Below are 17,809 nucleotides of genomic sequence, written 5' to 3' on the forward strand. Positions count from 1 at the left end.
CTAGACACTGGTACATCCTTTTTATTGACATGATTAAGAATCTCGCTGTTAGTGTTTGGATGTGTTTCATTTGAACCTGCCTGCACCTGTTCCCAGAGGGCAAACAATTGCCCGGGCTGTCACTCTTGTGACAAGTCGGCCCCATTTAAACTGCCAGTGAGCAATTGCATCGGCCCGCCTTGATGAATACACTGTGCTGAGCAGCCTGCAAGTGATGGAGTGCCAGGGACTGCGTGCCCACTAACAGAGGACCCTGCTTTAGGAATGATGTGTGAGACTTCCCATCGTTTAAAAAGAATGACAGATTCCTTTTCTCTGTGTTTGTGTTGGCAACCCCAGGAGCTAATTCACCAGTTGAAAATATATTGTCATAGATGAATGTTATAAAGTTGAGGGGAAAAGTGTCATGTTGCTGAGAATACACTTTTAGGGACAGTTTGGATGATAGTACCTATGAGTAAGAGGTAAAGACTAAGTAGCTCCTTGTGAGAAAGAGAACGGGGGGAAGGGGAGAGAGAGAGAGAGAGAGAGAGAGAGAGAGAGGGAGAGAGAGAGAATCTGTTCCCAGAATACAAAGAAAAGAACATAAGAATTAAAGTGAAATTTTTTTCTAGTAAGAAAGATAGTATTTTACTTGTGCTATTTTTCAGTCTGTTGAATAAGTAGGCCTTAAAGACTTTGAAAATCTCAGAATCACAAAAATATTCTGTTTACTTGATTTACTGACTTCCAGTATCTCACTCTTCCTTTCTGGGCCTGACTATGGGCATGAAGGGATGCATATGAGGGAAGCCTGCTCCTTCTGTGTTGAAATTGTACATGCTATGAGACCACGCTCTGTGGACTTCAGTGTCACTTGACTCCTCCTCGGACCAGAGAGGGTTAGGGGAAGATTGTAGGCAACTTTTGGCTAGAATCTATGTCTGTGATGTTTTGCATGATTAGTCACATTTTAATTTTTCTTAATTGTAAGAATTCCTCAATTCATCTTCACTTTTGGATTGTTGAAGTAGGAAGTCATGGCTTTCAGGTGAATACTTAAATGCAGCATCATCTTTTAGTTCACATAAAATACTTTTCTATGAGGTATTTCTCTACAGTTTTGAATCTGCCCTGTACATAGTGATGGCACTACTGAGGCACTCAATAAAATCTTGTGAAATGCATGGCTGGTTGACTAGATTAATGGACAAATGTAAAAAGATTTAAGCAGCAAAATGTGATACATGATTTGATTATATTCTTGGTATTTTAAGTATTTAGAAAATCCAGTTAAAGGTAAATAAGGAGGAACTTTTAAGCTTTCTTCTTCTCCTCCTGCATTCACTTTAGATATGTATATATATATACAAAGTAATGTATATATTTGTCTCATTGGTAAATTGATAATGAGTTACCAGTATGAGGACATATGTTCTCCCTTACACCAAATAACTAGTTACTGTTCATGGATGGAATTCAGTGATTTCTGCTTCTATTGTCATTAAGCATACACTCATTTGATGATATTTATTGAATACAAAGCACTTGTCTAATCAGGTATTATTGTACATGAAAATATTGACCAAACCACAGTATCTACTATAAATATGAACAGATTTTAGTGAACTCATGAGTATAATCTACAACTGTTAATATAAGGAATAGTAGGACATAAAAATTCATATGTCAAGGCTAATTTGAAGAAAATAGGTGTGACACTTATGCAGATTTTTCTGTGAAACCTTGGACCAAGGAATTGGGAAAGAGACATAATTTGTGTTAGAACTCAGAGCAGTATTGGGTCCACTGGGTTGAGATACATGGTGTGTTATTGGAGTGATCTAAATTTTTAACTGAATTTTCATATTTGAGTTTGTGAACTTAAATCGAGGTGTCTCTATGGGCTTCAAGCTAGTAAGCTAAAAACAAAGTAGTTAAAATCAGGACATTAGTGGAGGAAATAATGAATTTAAACTGTAGTAAAACAATGCATCATGCTAGTGGGTGAAGGAATGATTGAAAACTGAGGTCAGGACTTGTCACTGGTTCAAAACAAACTATGTAGCTATGGATCTCAGTAAGAGTACAACAGCTTCTGAGAGAGCTACCCATGGTCACTGTTAAGAGAATGAACAAATACCTTAATAAATATGTGTAGTTTATTTATTGTACTCATGCCAAAGGAAGCAATGTCTGTCTAGAGTGTGTAATCTCTATGGAAGCAGGGATCTGGCCTGCTTTTTACTCCATTGTGTCCTCAATACCAGAACATTGCCTGAAACATAGGATGTGCTCAATGTGCATTTAGTGAATGAATGAATCTCTGTAAGTGGCTAGGAAGATGGAGGACAACTCAGGACCTCAGTTACGGAGAGAGAGCAGAGTTCATCCTGAATTTGCTGAACTGGTGCTGACTATGGATGTGTGTGTGTGTGGTTGGTACCTTTGGTCAGGTGTATATCAAATTGACTAGGCAGGCAGTGCAAACAGTGGAGATTACTGATACATATATAGTAGAATATGTAAAACTATTTTCCATTTGTCATCCTGGAGTGGTAACAGTGGAAATCTAGCTAAGAGAAGCAATAGTGGGTTCATGACAGTGGGTGCCCTCTGTTTGAAGGCCTTTTGGCAGATAGAGTGGTCTTGGTTTTAATACAATGGGTCATTACAAAAGAAGTATTTTACAAAAATTGCTCCTTTATAGCTAATGGACATTGGGTATTATTTAACTTCCGTGGGCCTTACTTTCTAGATCTAGAAAAAGAAGATAACTAACTACTCCATGGGATTAAATGAGATGTTTGTAAAGTGCTTACCTCAGTGCTTGGTACAGAGTAGGTGCATAATCATGATCAGGTTTTATTTTTTTCCTCAATAAGTGGTAACTGTGACTACTATGCTTAATGTGATATACAGGGTGAAATCACAAGAAAGAAATTTATTAGAATATACTTATCATGTATGATATCAGAGAGAGAAGAAGACTGAAAATCATAAGCAATGATTATTTGATTTGGTGAGATTAATTTTTATCAGGTAATTTCTGCAATGATTTATGGAGAGCAATAATTGGAATTGATTCCCATTTTACAGCCAAGAAAACAGAGCCTTAGAGAAGTTAAGTAGCATAACCAAAGTCAAAGCTAATGAGTAGCTTAGTCATGATTGGAACACCTAAGTTTGTCTTACAGAAAAACATAGTATTTTCTCTCAAGTTCGTGTTGCGTGAAATAGTAGTGATGGAAAAGAAGGAATAGTTATCAATGAACAGTTATGATGACATGAAAAGAGAAAACAGTGAAGGATTGGGGACTGATTGAATGTGGAAAGAGAAAAGTCAGAGATCCTACTTAGGGTGTAGAACCATGGCACCAAACACACTGGCTTTGGCCAAGGACTCAGGCAGTGGGTGCAGATCAGGTCCCTACCATGAAGACCAAGGGCAGATTCTTAGCATCAGTACCTGGAGGGAGCACTGGAGAGATAAATGGAATTTGGTAGGAGGCAGAGCTGTTTCCTAACATACCTCCAAGACAACTTTTTCCCTCCTAATGAAAAACAAAAATTACAATTTACATATCGGCCCTAAAATTCCTTTATATAAAACGTTCCTTTATATGAAAGTTTTCACATAAAAACTTTATTTCTAAGAGAATATATAAAATTAGTGTAGAAAATCCCATTCCATGGCCCTAAAGCATTTTGAGCTTTTTTGTAGGCACAGCCTGGCCCCAGTGTCTGTATGAAAATGAGAGTGAGAAATGAGAGTGAAATGAAATTATACAGGGAGGTTAGAGAGAAATTTGAAAACTGAAATGAGTTTCTATGGGAGGTCAGGTAGCCTTGCCACTCAGCGGCCATTCATTCACCTGATCTTTCTTAAGGACTGACTCAAAATTGAACCAGAGCATGTTTCAGCCTTTGAAATAAAATAATACAATTAATAGAAGCTGCTAAAGAAAGAGGAGCACTCATTTTTTAAATTATGTGAACAACTCTCAGAGCCAAAAGTGAGAGTCCTGGTGTCAACATTCAGATGGTAGATACGGATATTTTTGGACGTGCAGAACCATTATAACATTGTATCCTAGCTAATTGTGCAATTAATGAAAACCACTGATCAAACAAACCACTAGCACACTGGGAGTTGTTTTTCTTTTTTAAAAAACAAATGTGAGATGCTTAAGAGAGGGGGAAATCATAGTCCCTGAAATTTCTGAACTAGTACAAATAAGATAGAGAAAGACTGTCCTTGATCTGTACGTTCCCCACCGAGAGACAGCACATCCAGATCTTATACAATGGAGATAAAGAATGAGTGGCTGAAGTATGTGATTCCTTTAAGAAACAGTGGTCATCTGGTGCCTGTCAAGGTAGTTGGAAGATAAGAACAAATGGAATTGTACTTAAGGGGTTCTGTTGCTTAAAGGCTTTTTGGAGTTTATTTTTTTACTGCTGTGTAGAATCTCTCACATCTTTGTGGGAACTCAGTATGTCTCAGTGACTATACTTAAAATGCTAAGCCCTGTCATGGAGAGCCATTGGGTCTAGAGGGAAGAGGATAAGAGTAAAGACAGGTATTTCTTCCCTTAAACTCTGCCTCAGCTGCTACAGCCATCTGGGTAGCTGACAAGCAGAAAGAAACATAAACAGAAAAAAGAATCAGGAGCACACAGAGAGGAGCAAACAAAAAAGCTAAGCAGCTTGTAAGTATGGGCTATTTCATTTGAAAAATATATTCTATAAAAAAGTTATAAACACAGGTCTATTTGGTTAAAAAAAATGAAAGGCAAGTTTGTATTTTTCTGGCCCAAGGCAGTGCATCTTCCTTACAGAGTCAGTGTGTGTGTGTTACTTTCTTGGAGATTTTAAAAAGTTTTTGTGGGTAATAAATACGCAACCATTTTTGGCTCTGGTAAGTTTCCAGACTGCATGTCTGTAGCATCACATCAATGTACTGCATAGATAGCCTAGAATCTCTTTTGCCGATTCTGTATGCCCATCTCCAGCTTCTGCATCCTCTGTCTTCTTCAGAGGACAGCCCTGGGCTACTGGGTTTGCTTCACCCTCAGGCACAAAGAGCAAGGGAGTGCCAAGAGTTCATGTTCCCCCCAGGGTGGCCTGTAGCTATGTCTGACTGGAGCAGAGTATGGAAGCCCAGCTCCTTCCTCAAGGGAAGAAAAATTCTAATATAATTTAGACTTCAGAGGTTCCCATGGGATCAGGCTGAGGCTGAGATGTTGCTTGAAATAGCTCTCTTGATTGACTTCTTCCCTTCCCTGCCCTGCTTTACCCACACCCAGAAGAGTTTCTCTTGGAGCATATTTTTAATACATCACTGGAACATGAGTCCTCATCTCAGTGTCTGCTTCTGGGGAACCCATAAAAAAGACCAGATCTCACACACACACACACACATGCACACAGACACACACACACAAGCATTATCTCAAAGTATTAAGTATCTAGGTATTATGCAAATGCATAGATATTCTTACCATACCGAGCTACCAGGGTGTACCAGTATGGCGGGTGTTACAGTAGATAAAAATGTAAACTTTATGCACAGAGAATACTGTGGATACATCCAAGATGATAATGAGATAAGTGCTCTTGCTGAACAAGTGAAAGATTATTCAATTTCTTCTGTAACAAAATAGATACTAACAAAGGTTTTCCAGTGAAATGGCTTTCAACAAATAAACAAATACAATTGGTTTTCAGTTAAATATGACTTCGTATTGAAAATTGTATAGACTCACAGATTACATAGGTCTTTCTTTATCATGACGATTATGTGGACTATATGGGGAAAGGGTATCAAATCTACTAAACTATATTAAAAATTTTAGTATGATTAATTACTAGCATAATTCCCACAATTATTATTATTAAATTTCCCTTTATGGACAAGCAATGATGTTGTCATTTTTAATTTTTGTAGATATAAGAACTGCTTCATCAACCTCATCCAAAAGTCACCCATATTCTAGTTGCAGTGAGGATGAATCTGCACTGGGGGACAGGGAAGCCCACGCTGAGAACAGTCCAAATGAAAGTGTCCGAAGTCCATCTTCCCAGGAGTTGAGTGAAAATGATGAGCCAGGAAAAACCCACCTTCCACTTGAGAATTCTCTAGAAATCGAAACTGAAGACCAAGAAATAATAAAAGTAGATGTGGAGACCAAGCCTCTGCCAATAGAGGAAAACTTGGAGAATGTTCTTGAAGAAGAAGCAGAGAAAGGAACCCGAGTGATTGCAGAGGGCTTATCTGAGAAGTCCAGGGAACATGTTTCCAAGGAAGACAAGGAAAAGAGTAAGAGTAACCTTTGGGAAGGAAGCGCTGCTAAGGTGAAGGACAAAAAGGCAGGTCCCCGTAGGATGGATAAAGGTGGTAAGTATGGCCATTGAGTTGACCTGCCATTGTCTCTATGCATGGAAGCTGATCTTGGTCATTGCACTCTGCCAAAGCTTGGGAAATACTATTGTGATAATGCCGGAGGGATTCAACTTTTTCCTATTTCTCTCTGTGTCACATGATCATACGTGTATTTTCAGCTTGTTTCCCTTTACTGCATTTAAAAAATTACTTGATAATTCTTAAGTAGCCTGTTTCCTATTTTCTGTAAATTCCTTCCTATGACAGTTCTATCTCAAGAATCAAATAAAGCACAATACATGTCTGAAGGCAAGGGTGTGTGTAGCTTTTTAGAAGTTATTTAGTATTAGCAATGCTATTTGTTCTTATCCAAATATGCATTTATATGTACATGTAGCTAACATTGATAGGTGCTTGCTATGTGCTGGTGCTAAACACTTACATATATTAACTCGTCTAATCCTCACAACAGCCCAATATCCCCATGAGTTAGGTTCTATTATCATTATCTCCTTTTTACAGATGACAAAACTGTGGTTTGTAGAGGTTAAGTAAGATGTCAAGCATCATACAGCTAATAAGAAGCATTCCTAGGATTTGAATTCAGGGAGAGTGGTGCCAGTTTCTAAAGGTTTCCAATTTTATCTTTGCAATAGGAATTTATAGTTAAATAAAAATTTCATAGAAAACTCCAAACTGCACTTTAAGTTCTCTGAAACGGAGTAACTTTCTGATCCAGGGGTTTCTTGGGTGTGTTAGGCAGTTCCATTTGACATAGAAAGTCTTGAAGCATGTCCTAGGATGATCAGGCCCCAGTACCTTAGACACATGGAAGGTCTGATACTTTTCTCAACCTTAGGAGGACAGTTAAAGGATTGAGCTGTGTCCTGTGGATGGCCGGTTGTGCCTGCAGCTATTTGGCTCTCACACAGTACGCTGTGCCCTATAACTTGTATCTCAGGCCTTTCCCTAATCTCTCCCATCTGTCTACCCTGCCAACATGGTGGGAATTCTTTTTGACTCCAAGGTAAAATTTGTTGTCACATTTTAATAGTACTAAAATTCATCTACGTTTGAAAACTTATGAATGCTTTTAATGTCTATAACATTTATTTTAGAAACTTAAAAGCTGTTATTAAACCACTCGTACCTACAGCTAAGAATTGAGGATGTTGAATAGTTATCTTTCCATTCAGTCATTATCATTAACCTTCTACTATGCACTGTGGTCAATAAGAAATGTGTAAGAGAGGGTTCCTTCCATAAAATGTTAAGAGGAAGGCTTGGCACGCCAATAACTGGACAAGGTCAGTAGTCACATGTAAAACCAGAGAAGGTACACATGTTATGGGGCTTCAAAGGAAGAGAAGACTCATTTGATGAAGTCACCTTGAAAGTTTTTGTGAAGGACATATTTGAGGAAGGCTTTAAAGGTTAGATAAGATTTTGAAGGTGGAATGGAGGAGGATAAAGCATGCCAAACAGCAGGAAGTAGCAAGGGATATAACCTTGGAATACGTTAAACAAAAACTCTAGACTGAGCAGTTTGACAAACTTCAGCCCACGAGCCAAATCTGGCCTACCACCTTTTCTTTTTGTATTGCCTGTGAGTGAAGAATGTTTTTTTCTCTTTTCTTTTCTTTCATTTTTAAAAGGTTGGAAAAAATCAAAAGAAGAAGAATATGTGATATGTGAAAATTATATTAAATTCACATTTCAGTGCCAGAAAATAAAGTTTTATTGGACTAGAGTCATGCTTATTTATTTACATATTCTTAGTGGCTGCTTTTGCTCTACAAGGGCAGAGTTAGGTAGTTGCAACAGAGACCCTATGGCCCACGAAGCCCTAAGGATTCACTGTTTGGCCCTTTACAGAAAAAGTTTGCCAACCTCTGCCTTAGAATTATAACATTAAGACCCCCAAAATTTTCAAAATGATTTTGCCATATGTGAGTAAAGATTCTTATTACCATACATTTGAAGCCCCTTTATAAAATGATTCAAATTTTTGATCTTGGATTTTATCATTCAATTCTGGTACATGTAATGTATAATCTAGAAAATTTGTACAATTTGGCAAACTGCTGACCAAAAAGGTACGGATGTTAAAGTTCAGTAGCAATGTTGACATTATTACTAGTATTTCTTTTATTTCCACTTCAGAAAACTAGATTGTTTACCTGGATTTATGGAAGTAGACAACTTTTTGTAAAATAAGATGCACATGATATAGGTTGAAATTAGGGGATAAATAGAATAACAGAAGTATTCGACTAGGATCATATCACTTGGAAGAGAGTGAGGTTTTTTTTGTGGTACTCGGGCCTCTCACTGTTGTGGCCTCTCCCGTTGCGGAGCACAGGCTCCGGACGTGCAGGCCCAGCGGCCATGGCTCACGGGCCTAGCCGCTCCGCGGCATGTGGGATCTTCCCGGACCGGGACACAAACCCATGTCCCCTGCATCGGCAGGCGGACTCTCAACCACTGCGCCACCAGGGAAGCCCGAGAGTGGGTTTTATTTTCCCCCCTCTGGATTTGTGAAATGAAGAGTGTATAGGTTTATTATTTTTCTCAACTATTATGGGAAACTTGTGTTCTTGACTTGGTGACATCTATAATTTTAAAACATTTTGTTATTATCTTTTCATTGAGGTGGGTTCAACACTAGATGACAACGTTTATGATTATTTATCTCTCTTATGCTCTAATATATGTACCAAACCTCTTTATCAGTGTTTATTTTTCATTAACAGCTTATGAAATAACATTTAGAAAATAGAGAAAAGATGGCTTAAAATTATCTATAGATTTATCACACACAAAAATCACCTTTAACATATGGTCAGTCTTTTTATTTCTAAAGTTAGAGTTTACAAGTTATGTTTTCATATTTCCATAAAATGTTATATTTTGCTTTTTATTCTTAACCTTATACCATAAGTATTTTTATGTTATTATGTAATCTTCATGAATATGTTTAATGTCTGTGTATTATTCCATTCTGTGGTTTGTTCATAATGTAAACATTTCCCTATTTTTCCTATTTTTACTACTACTAGTAGTACTCTAGTATCTTATTACCTACGATAATTTGAAATTAATAATTATTTTCTTAGGCTAGGTTCCAAGAAGTTTACTTTCTGGATCAAAGGTAATAGACATTTTAAGGTTTTTGAAAAAAAATTTTTTCTTAGAAAAGATTGGTTGAAAAGTTTATACAGAACAGATGAGAATAAGATGAAAGCTAAAGGCTTCCTTCCCTGGCCTTTATTCTTTTTCCTGAGAGATAGATAACTGTGGAAAAGTTTTTTTGTGTGCATGATTCCAGAAAATTTTCTCTATATACACACATATATAAGTGCATTCATATATTATATATATACAGACCTTATTTTTATATACAGATGGAAACATGATACATTTTTGTTTTACAACTTGCTTTTTTCACTTAACACTGTATCCTGAATATCTTTTTATATCAGCACATATAACTGTACTTTTATTCTTATTTACTGTATATGTTATGCCATTGTATTGCCTTGGTATCATAACTTTGCAACTTTTCTTAAAAATATGTTGCCTTCTTTGTAAGAACTGGTAGATTTGTTCTATGGTCCATCTTCCACAAAAGAACAAAATTTCTCTATTACAGAGGCCCAGAGGCAGAGTGAATAAAGTACAGTGGAAAATAAGATATTAATAAGCAAAATAAAACAAAGACCATGTAAAATATTCAGAACGATGTAGAAGGATTATGGTACCAAAACCTAAGGATTAGTAGATTATGACAGCTGGGTGCTAATGTTTTTAAAATAAACTCAAGGAAATGATGCAATAAATTTGTAAATATTTAGAATAATAGACTAAAGGAAGTGACAGATATTCTCAAAAGCCTTTATATTCCTAAGAAAATTTCAGATAAAATAAGCCAGGTCTTGAAAGTATCGTGAGTTATATTGATATTGATGCCAAGCAAAGAGGTTATGGTGGTTCCTCCTCCTTAACTGAGCCTTCAGTAAGGTGGCTGAGGGAGAGAGGGATAGAATCAAAGTTATATGCTTGAAATGAAGGTCATTTAGGTCACAGCTTATATGAGTTAGATCAGAAGGCTGGTGAAGATTGAAACGTGTGTATTTTATTTAGCTCCCTGATTAGAACCTTAGATTGCAGTGAAATGGGGGCTGAGATAATGTGTAAAAGATTCTATCTCATTTTGTATAGCACTGAATTAATCAATTTCAACTAGACCTAGAATAAAAATTGTGATTATGTTAAGAATAAGTCTATGGGCTGAAAAAATGATGTACAATGAATGATGTTTTGTTGAGTCTAAGTTAATACAACTTAATCTGAATTGTTTTCACTTAAGATCATAGTAACGGATAAATTTGTAAAGTACTACAGTCAATGCCTTCTTACCTTTCAGGCTGATAACATAAAATGATAACTTCCTTCTAACTATTTTATAATATGTCACACTTAATTGGGCTTTGTCCAGTCCACCAACAAATCAGGTGAATTTATATAAAAGATATGTCATATGCAGTGAAGTGGATAAGGTAAAAGATTATAATTGCTAGCTACAATGAGATAGTGCCCTTGAGAGTTAATTCAGTATTATAGGACATAGTGTTATTTTTGTGTGTTTATTTTTCTCTGTTATTTTTAATTTAAGCTGTCTTAATGCATTGTGACACATGGTGTTCTAATGATGGAACAATTCATGTGGATTTGTGAAATTAATATAATTTATACATTATGAATATAAATAATATATTAAGAATAAAGTATCATATAGTATAAAGTAAAATGTATGTAGAAGTAGGCATTTTATACTTTTACATATGAATCAGTGGAAGTCATAGTGCTTGGCCAGGTAATATAGACCTAAAAATTGTTAGGACTAAAGTAAAATGCAATTTTATCATCACATAGGCAGGATAGAATGGTCTCGATGAAAGAACAAGAAAATCACGTGTTATGAGTTGCAGTCTAAATACAATTTCTGAATGAATTGTGAAAGCATATAGCTGTTTGTTTCAATAGATTTCTTCTGAAATATTTGTTAGGTATCTGCTTTATGCCACACTGTCCCTGGTGTGAACATAACGAAGTCCTTCCCTATATGGGAGATTATATTCAAGGAGGAGATGTGCCTAACAAGTGAAAGGTAAACATGTAATGGGGCATCTGGGCTAAGTGCTAGCAGAAAAGAAAGTCAAGGTAAGGACATAGAGTGATGGTTTGAGGAAGGGGTAGTATTTTTTAGGGCTGTCCTCTCTCAGTGAGGGGACATTTGAGCAAATACCAGAATGAGGTGCAGGGGTGAGCCACTCTGTCATGTGAAGAAGGAGCACAGGAAGCAGAAGGCCCAGCAAATGCACAGAGTCTAAACTGAGAGCATCGCTGTTGAGTGAAGAATTTGGAAGGAGGTCAGTGTGACAGGAGCAGAATGGACAAGCCAGAGACTGGAGGAAATGAGGCCAGAGGGAAAAACTTATAGGCCGTTGGGAGGAGTTTATTCTGAGGTAGGAAGCCATTGGAAAAATTAGTGCATACAAATGACATGAGCTGAAAGTTTTGAAAAGATTCTTGCTACTGTGTGGAGGACAGAATTTAGCTTTCTGAGTATGTTATCTTCAAACAGCTGTGGTCTTGAGTTGTGATTAATCCTGGATCTTTGTAAGCAATGTTTCAATGACAAAGGTAACACAGGAACATCTTTACTGTATAGGTAGATGATGTAAGTCATGAATTTTGTCATAGTGAGTTGTTGGGAAGATAATTGATTGGCTACACAATGATTGGCTACAGAATGATCAAAGAACACGCATAGTTTTCAAGGTGACTGGGAACTTGGAATAAACCTGCATATATATTTACTCAGCTTTTATTGCCTTCTTATGTTCTTAAAATTCAAATGAAAAGTTCTTGGCAAAACGTTCTTCTGATATAGAATTGCTCAAAATACTTAGCATTTTTTAAAAAAACATGTTTATTGGCATATAATTGCTTTATAATGGTGTGTTAGTTTCTGCTGTATAACAAATTGAATCAGCTATACATATACATATATCCCCATATCTCCTCCCTCTTGCATCTCCCTCCCACCCCTCTAGGAGGACACAAAGCACTGAGGTGATCTCCCTGTGCTATGCAGCTGCTTCCCACTAGCAATATGTTTTACCTTTGGTAGTGTATATATGTTCACGTTACTCTCTCACTTCCTGCCAGCTTACCCTTCTCCCTCCCCATGTCCTCAAGTCCATCCTCTACGTCTGTGTCTTTATTCCTGTCCTGCCCCTAGGTTCTTCAGAACCATTTATTTTTTTTTAGATTCCATATATATGTGTTAGCATATGGTATTGGTTTTTCTCTTTCTGACTTACTTCACTCTGTATGACGGTCTCTTGGTCCATCCACCTCACTACAAACAAATCAATTTTGTTTCTTTTTATGGCTGAGTAATATTCCATTGTATATATATGCCACATCTTCTTTATCCATTCATCTATCGATGGACACTTAGGTTGCTTCCATGTCCTGGCTATTGTAAATAGAGCTCCAATGAACATTGTGGTACATGATTCTTTTTGAATTATGGTTTTCTCAGGGTATATGCCCAGTAGTGGGATTGCTCGGTTGTATGGTAGTTCAATTTTTAGTTTTTGAGGAACCTCCATACTGGCTGTATCAAGTTACATTACCACCAACAGTGCAAGAGGGTTCCCTTTCTCCACACTCTCTCCAGCATTTACTGTTTGTACATTTTTTGATGATGGCCATTCTGACCAGCGTGAGGTGATACCTCATTGTAGTTTTGGTTTGCATTTCTCTAATGATTAGTGATGTTGAGCATCCTTTCATGTGTTTGTTGGCAATCTCTATATCTTTGGAGAAATGTCTATTTAGGTCTTCTGCCCATTCTTGGATTGTGTTGTTTGATTTTTTGATATTCAGCTGCATGAGCTGCTTGTATATTTTGGAGATTAATCCTTTGTCAGTTGCTTCGTTTGCAAATATTTTCTCCCATTTTGAGGGTTTTCTGTTTGTCTTGTTTATGGTTTCCTTTGTTGTGCAAAAGCTTTTAAGTTTCACTAGGTCCCATTTGTTTATTTTTGTTTTTATTTCCATTTCTCTCAGAGGTGGGTCAAAAAGGATCTTGCTATGATTTATGTCATGGAGTGTTCTGCCGATGTTTTCCTCTAAGAGTTTTATAGTGTCTGGCCTTACATTTAGGTCTTTAATCCGTTTTGAGTTTATTTTTGTGTATGGTGTTTGTTAGGGAGTGTTCTAATTTCATTCTTTTACATGTAGCTGTCCAGTTTAACCAGCACCACTTATTGAAGTGGCTGTCTTTTCTCCATTGTATATTATTGCCTCCTTTATCAAAGATAAGGTGACCATATGTGCGTGGGTGTGTCTCTGGGCTTTCTATCCTGTTCCAGTGATCTATATTTCTGTTTTTGTGCCAGCACCATACTGTCTTGATTACTGTAGCTTTGTAGTATAGTCTGGAGTCTGAGAGCCTGATTCCTCCAGCTCCATTTTTCGTTCTCAAGATTGCTTTGGCTATTCAGGGTCTTTTGTGTTTCCATGCAAATTGTGAACTTTTTTGTTCTAGTTCTGTGAAGAATGCCATTGGTAGTTTGATAGGCATTGCATTGAATCTGTAGATTGCTTTGGGTAGTATAGTCATTTTCACAATGTTGATTCTTCCAATCCAAGAACATGGAATATCTCTGCATCTGTTTGTATCATCTTTAATTTCTTTCATCATTGTCTTATAGTTTTCTCCATACAGGTCTTTTGTCTCCTTAGGTAGGTTTATTCCTAGATATTTTATTCTTTTTGTTGCAGTGGTAAATGAGACTGTTTCCTTAATTTATCTTTCAGATTTTTCATCATTAGTGTAGAGGAATGCATGAGAGTTCTGTGCATTAATTTTATAACCTGCTACTTTAACAAATTCATTGATTAGCTCTAGTAGTTTTCTGGTAGCATCTTTAGGATTCTCTATGTATAGTATCATGTCATCTGCAAACAGTGACAGCTTTACTTCTTCTTTTCTGATTTGGATTCCTTTTATTTCTTTTTCTTCTCTGATGGCTGTGGCTAAAACTTCCAAAACTATGTTGAATAATAGTGGTGAGAATGGACAACCTTGTCTGGTTCCTGATCTTAGTGGACAAGGTTTCAGTTTCTCACCATTGAGAATGATGTTGGCTGTGGGTTTGTCATATATGGCCTTTATTATGTTGAGGTAAGTTCCCTCTATGCCTACTTTCTGCAGGGTTTTTATCATAAATGGGTGTTGAATTTTGTCAAAAGCTTTTCCTGCATCTATTGAGATGATTATATGTTTTTTCTCCTTCAATTTGTTAATATGGTTTATCACATTGATTGATTTGTGTATATTGAAGCATCCTTGCATTCCTGGGATAAACCCCACTGGATCATGGTATATGATCCTTTTAATGTGCTATTGGATTCTGTTTGCTAGTATTTTGTTGAGGATTTTTGCATCTATGTTCATCAGTGATATTGGCCTGTAGTTTTCTTTTTTTGTGACATCTTTGTCTGGTTTTGGTATCAGGGTGATGGTGTGCTCATAGAATGAGTTTGGGAGTGTTCCTCCCTCTGCTATATTTTGGAAGAGTTTGAGAAGGATAGGTGTTAGCTCTTCTCTAAATTTTTGATAGAATTTGCCTGTGAAGCCATCTGGTCCTGGATTTTTGTTTGTTGGAAGATTTTAAATCACAGTATCAATATCAGTGCTTGTGATTGGTCTGTTTATATTTTCTGTTTCTTCCTGGTTCAGTCTTGAAAGGTTGTGCTTTTCTAAGAATTTGTCCATTTCTTCCAGGTTGTCCATTTTATTGGCATATATTTGCTTGTAGAAATCTCTCATGATCCGTTGTATTTCTTCAGTGTAACTTGTTACTTCTCCTTGTTCATTTCTAATTCTAATGATTTGAATCTTCTCCCTTTTTTTCTTGATGAGTCCAGCTAATGGTTTATCAATTTTTTTTATCTTCTCAAGAACCAGCTGTTAGTTTTATTGATCTTTGCTATTGTTTCCTTTATTCCTTTTTCATTTATTTCTGATCTGATCTTTATGATTTCTTTCCTTCTGCTAACTTTGGAGGTTTTTGGTTCTTCTTTCTCTAATTGCTCTAGGTGTAAGGTTAGTTTGTTTATTTGAGATGTTTTTTGTTTCTTAAGGTAGGATTGTATTGGTATAAACTTCCTTCTTAGAACTGCTTTTGCTGCATCCCATAGGTTTTGGGTCATCGTGTTTTCATTGTCATTTGTTTCTAGGTATTTTTTGATTTCCTCTTTGATTTATTCAGTGATCTGTTGGTTACTAAGTAGTGTGTTGTTTAGCTTCCATGTGTTTGTATTTCTTACAGATTATTTCCTGTAATTGATATCTAGTCTCATAGCATTGTGGTTGGAAAAGATACTTGAAACAATTTAAATATTCTTAAATTTACCAAGGCTTGATTTGTGACCCAAGATATGATCTATCCTGGAGAATGTTCCATGAGCATTTGAGAAGAAAGTGTACCCTGTTGTTTTTAGATGGAATGTCCTATAAATATCAATTAAGGCCATCTTGTTTAATGTATCATTTAAAGCTTGTGTTTCCTTATTTATTTTCATTTTGGATGATCTGTCCATTGGTGAAAGTGGGGTGTTAAAGTCCCGTACTATGATTGTGTTACTGTCAGTTTCCCCTTTTATGGCTGTTAGCATTTGCCTTATGTATTGAGGTACACCTATGTTGGGTGCATAAATATTTACAATTGTTATATCTTCTTCTTGGATTGATCCCTTGATCATTCTGTAGTGTCCTTCTTTGTCTCTTGTAATAGTCTTTATTTTAAAGTCTCTTCTGTCTGATATGAGAATTGCTACTTCAGCTTTCTTTTGATTTCCATTTGCATGGAATATCTTTTTCTATCCCCTCACTTTCAGTCTGTATGTGTCCCTAGGTCTGAAGTGGGTCTCCTGTAGACAGCCTATATATGGGCCTTGTTTCTGTGTCCATTCAGCCAGTGTATGTCTTTTGGTTAGAGCATTTAATCCATTTACATTTAAGGTAATTATTGATATGTTTTTTCCTATTACCATTTTCTTAATTGTTTTGGGTTTGTCATTGTAAGTCTTTTCCTTCTCTTGTATTTCCTGCCTAGAGAAGTTCCTTTCGCATTTGTTGTAGAGCTGGTTTGGTGGTTCTGAATTCTCTTACCTTTTGCTTATCTGTAAAGGTGCTCATTTCTCCATCGAATCTGAATGAGATCCTTGCTGGGTAACCTTGGTTGTCGGTTTTTCCCTTTCATCACTTTAAATATGTCCTGCCTCTCCCTTTTGGCTTGCAGAGTTTCTGCCGAAAGATGGTTATGGGGATTCCCTTGTATGTTAATTGTTGCTTTTCCCTTGCTGCTTTTAATATTTTTTCTTTGTATTTAATTTTTGATAGTTTGATTAATATGTGTCTTAGTGTGTTTCTCCTTGGATTTATCCTGTATGGGACTCTGAGCTTCCTGGAATTGATTGATTATTTCCTTACCCATATTAGAGAAGTTGTTAACTATAGTCTCTTCAAATATTTTTTCAATCGCTTTTTTTTTCTCTTCTTCTGGGACCCCTATAATTCAAATGTAGGTGCATTTAATGTTTCCCCAAAGGTCTCTGAGATTGTCCTCAATTCTTTTCATTCTTTTTTCTTTATTGTGCTGTGTGGTAGTTATTTCCACTATTTTATCTTCCACGTCACTTATCCATTCTTCTGCCTCAGTTATTCTTCTTAGCATGTTTTAAGATGGGAACAATTTGTGTAGTTTCAAAGCAAGCAGAGGAAAGGGAATGAATTTGGAAAGCTTGCCTACTAATATTGCAAACCATATCCTTGCTACCACTTTTCAATAACTAAATTATCAAATTTAGAAAGAATTGGTGGAAATTGAGAACTGTCAGCAATAGTACAGGGACATAAGGCCTCTCATCATTATAGGTGAAATTGTTAATTGATACCTCCTTTTTTGAAGTACAAAGAGAAACATATATCAAAAGCTTCTAAAAATTATCATGTTCTTTGACCCAGCAATTCCAGTTCCAACAATTTATCCTAAGGCAATAGTCAGAAATAATAAAATAATTATAAGTAGTATTTTAAGTAGCTTTTTAATCACAAAAATGGAAATAATTGAATATTTAACACTAGGCAGTTGGTTAGCCAAATTTTAGTAAAACCTTTTTAGAATATTCTGTGCAGTTATTGAAGAATAGTTCTTATTTAATGATATGTGGATATAGTCACAATATATTGCTAAATGAATAAAATGGGATACAAAATGTCATCTAAGTAAGAGTAAAAAATACTTAGAAATCTGCCAAAATGTTAACTAGTATTCGTTTCTGAGTGGTGAAACTAGGATA

The 17,809-nt window shown here is 36.3% G+C and overlaps 1 protein-coding gene across 1 annotated transcript in view; it reads left to right on the forward strand.

Annotated features, from left to right (window-relative positions):
• Positions 1 to 17,809, forward strand: part of ERICH3 (glutamate rich 3) — a 109,326-nt gene that overhangs the window by 81,527 nt on the left and 9,990 nt on the right. The window contains 1 exon segment of the mRNA XM_082666831.1: positions 5,930 to 6,379. Coding sequence (XP_082522957.1) covers positions 5,930 to 6,379 — 450 coding nt within the window.

This window comes from Grampus griseus (genome assembly GCF_964374135.1).
Source record: "Grampus griseus genome assembly, chromosome: 1".
Lineage (NCBI taxonomy): Eukaryota > Metazoa > Chordata > Mammalia > Artiodactyla > Delphinidae > Grampus > Grampus griseus.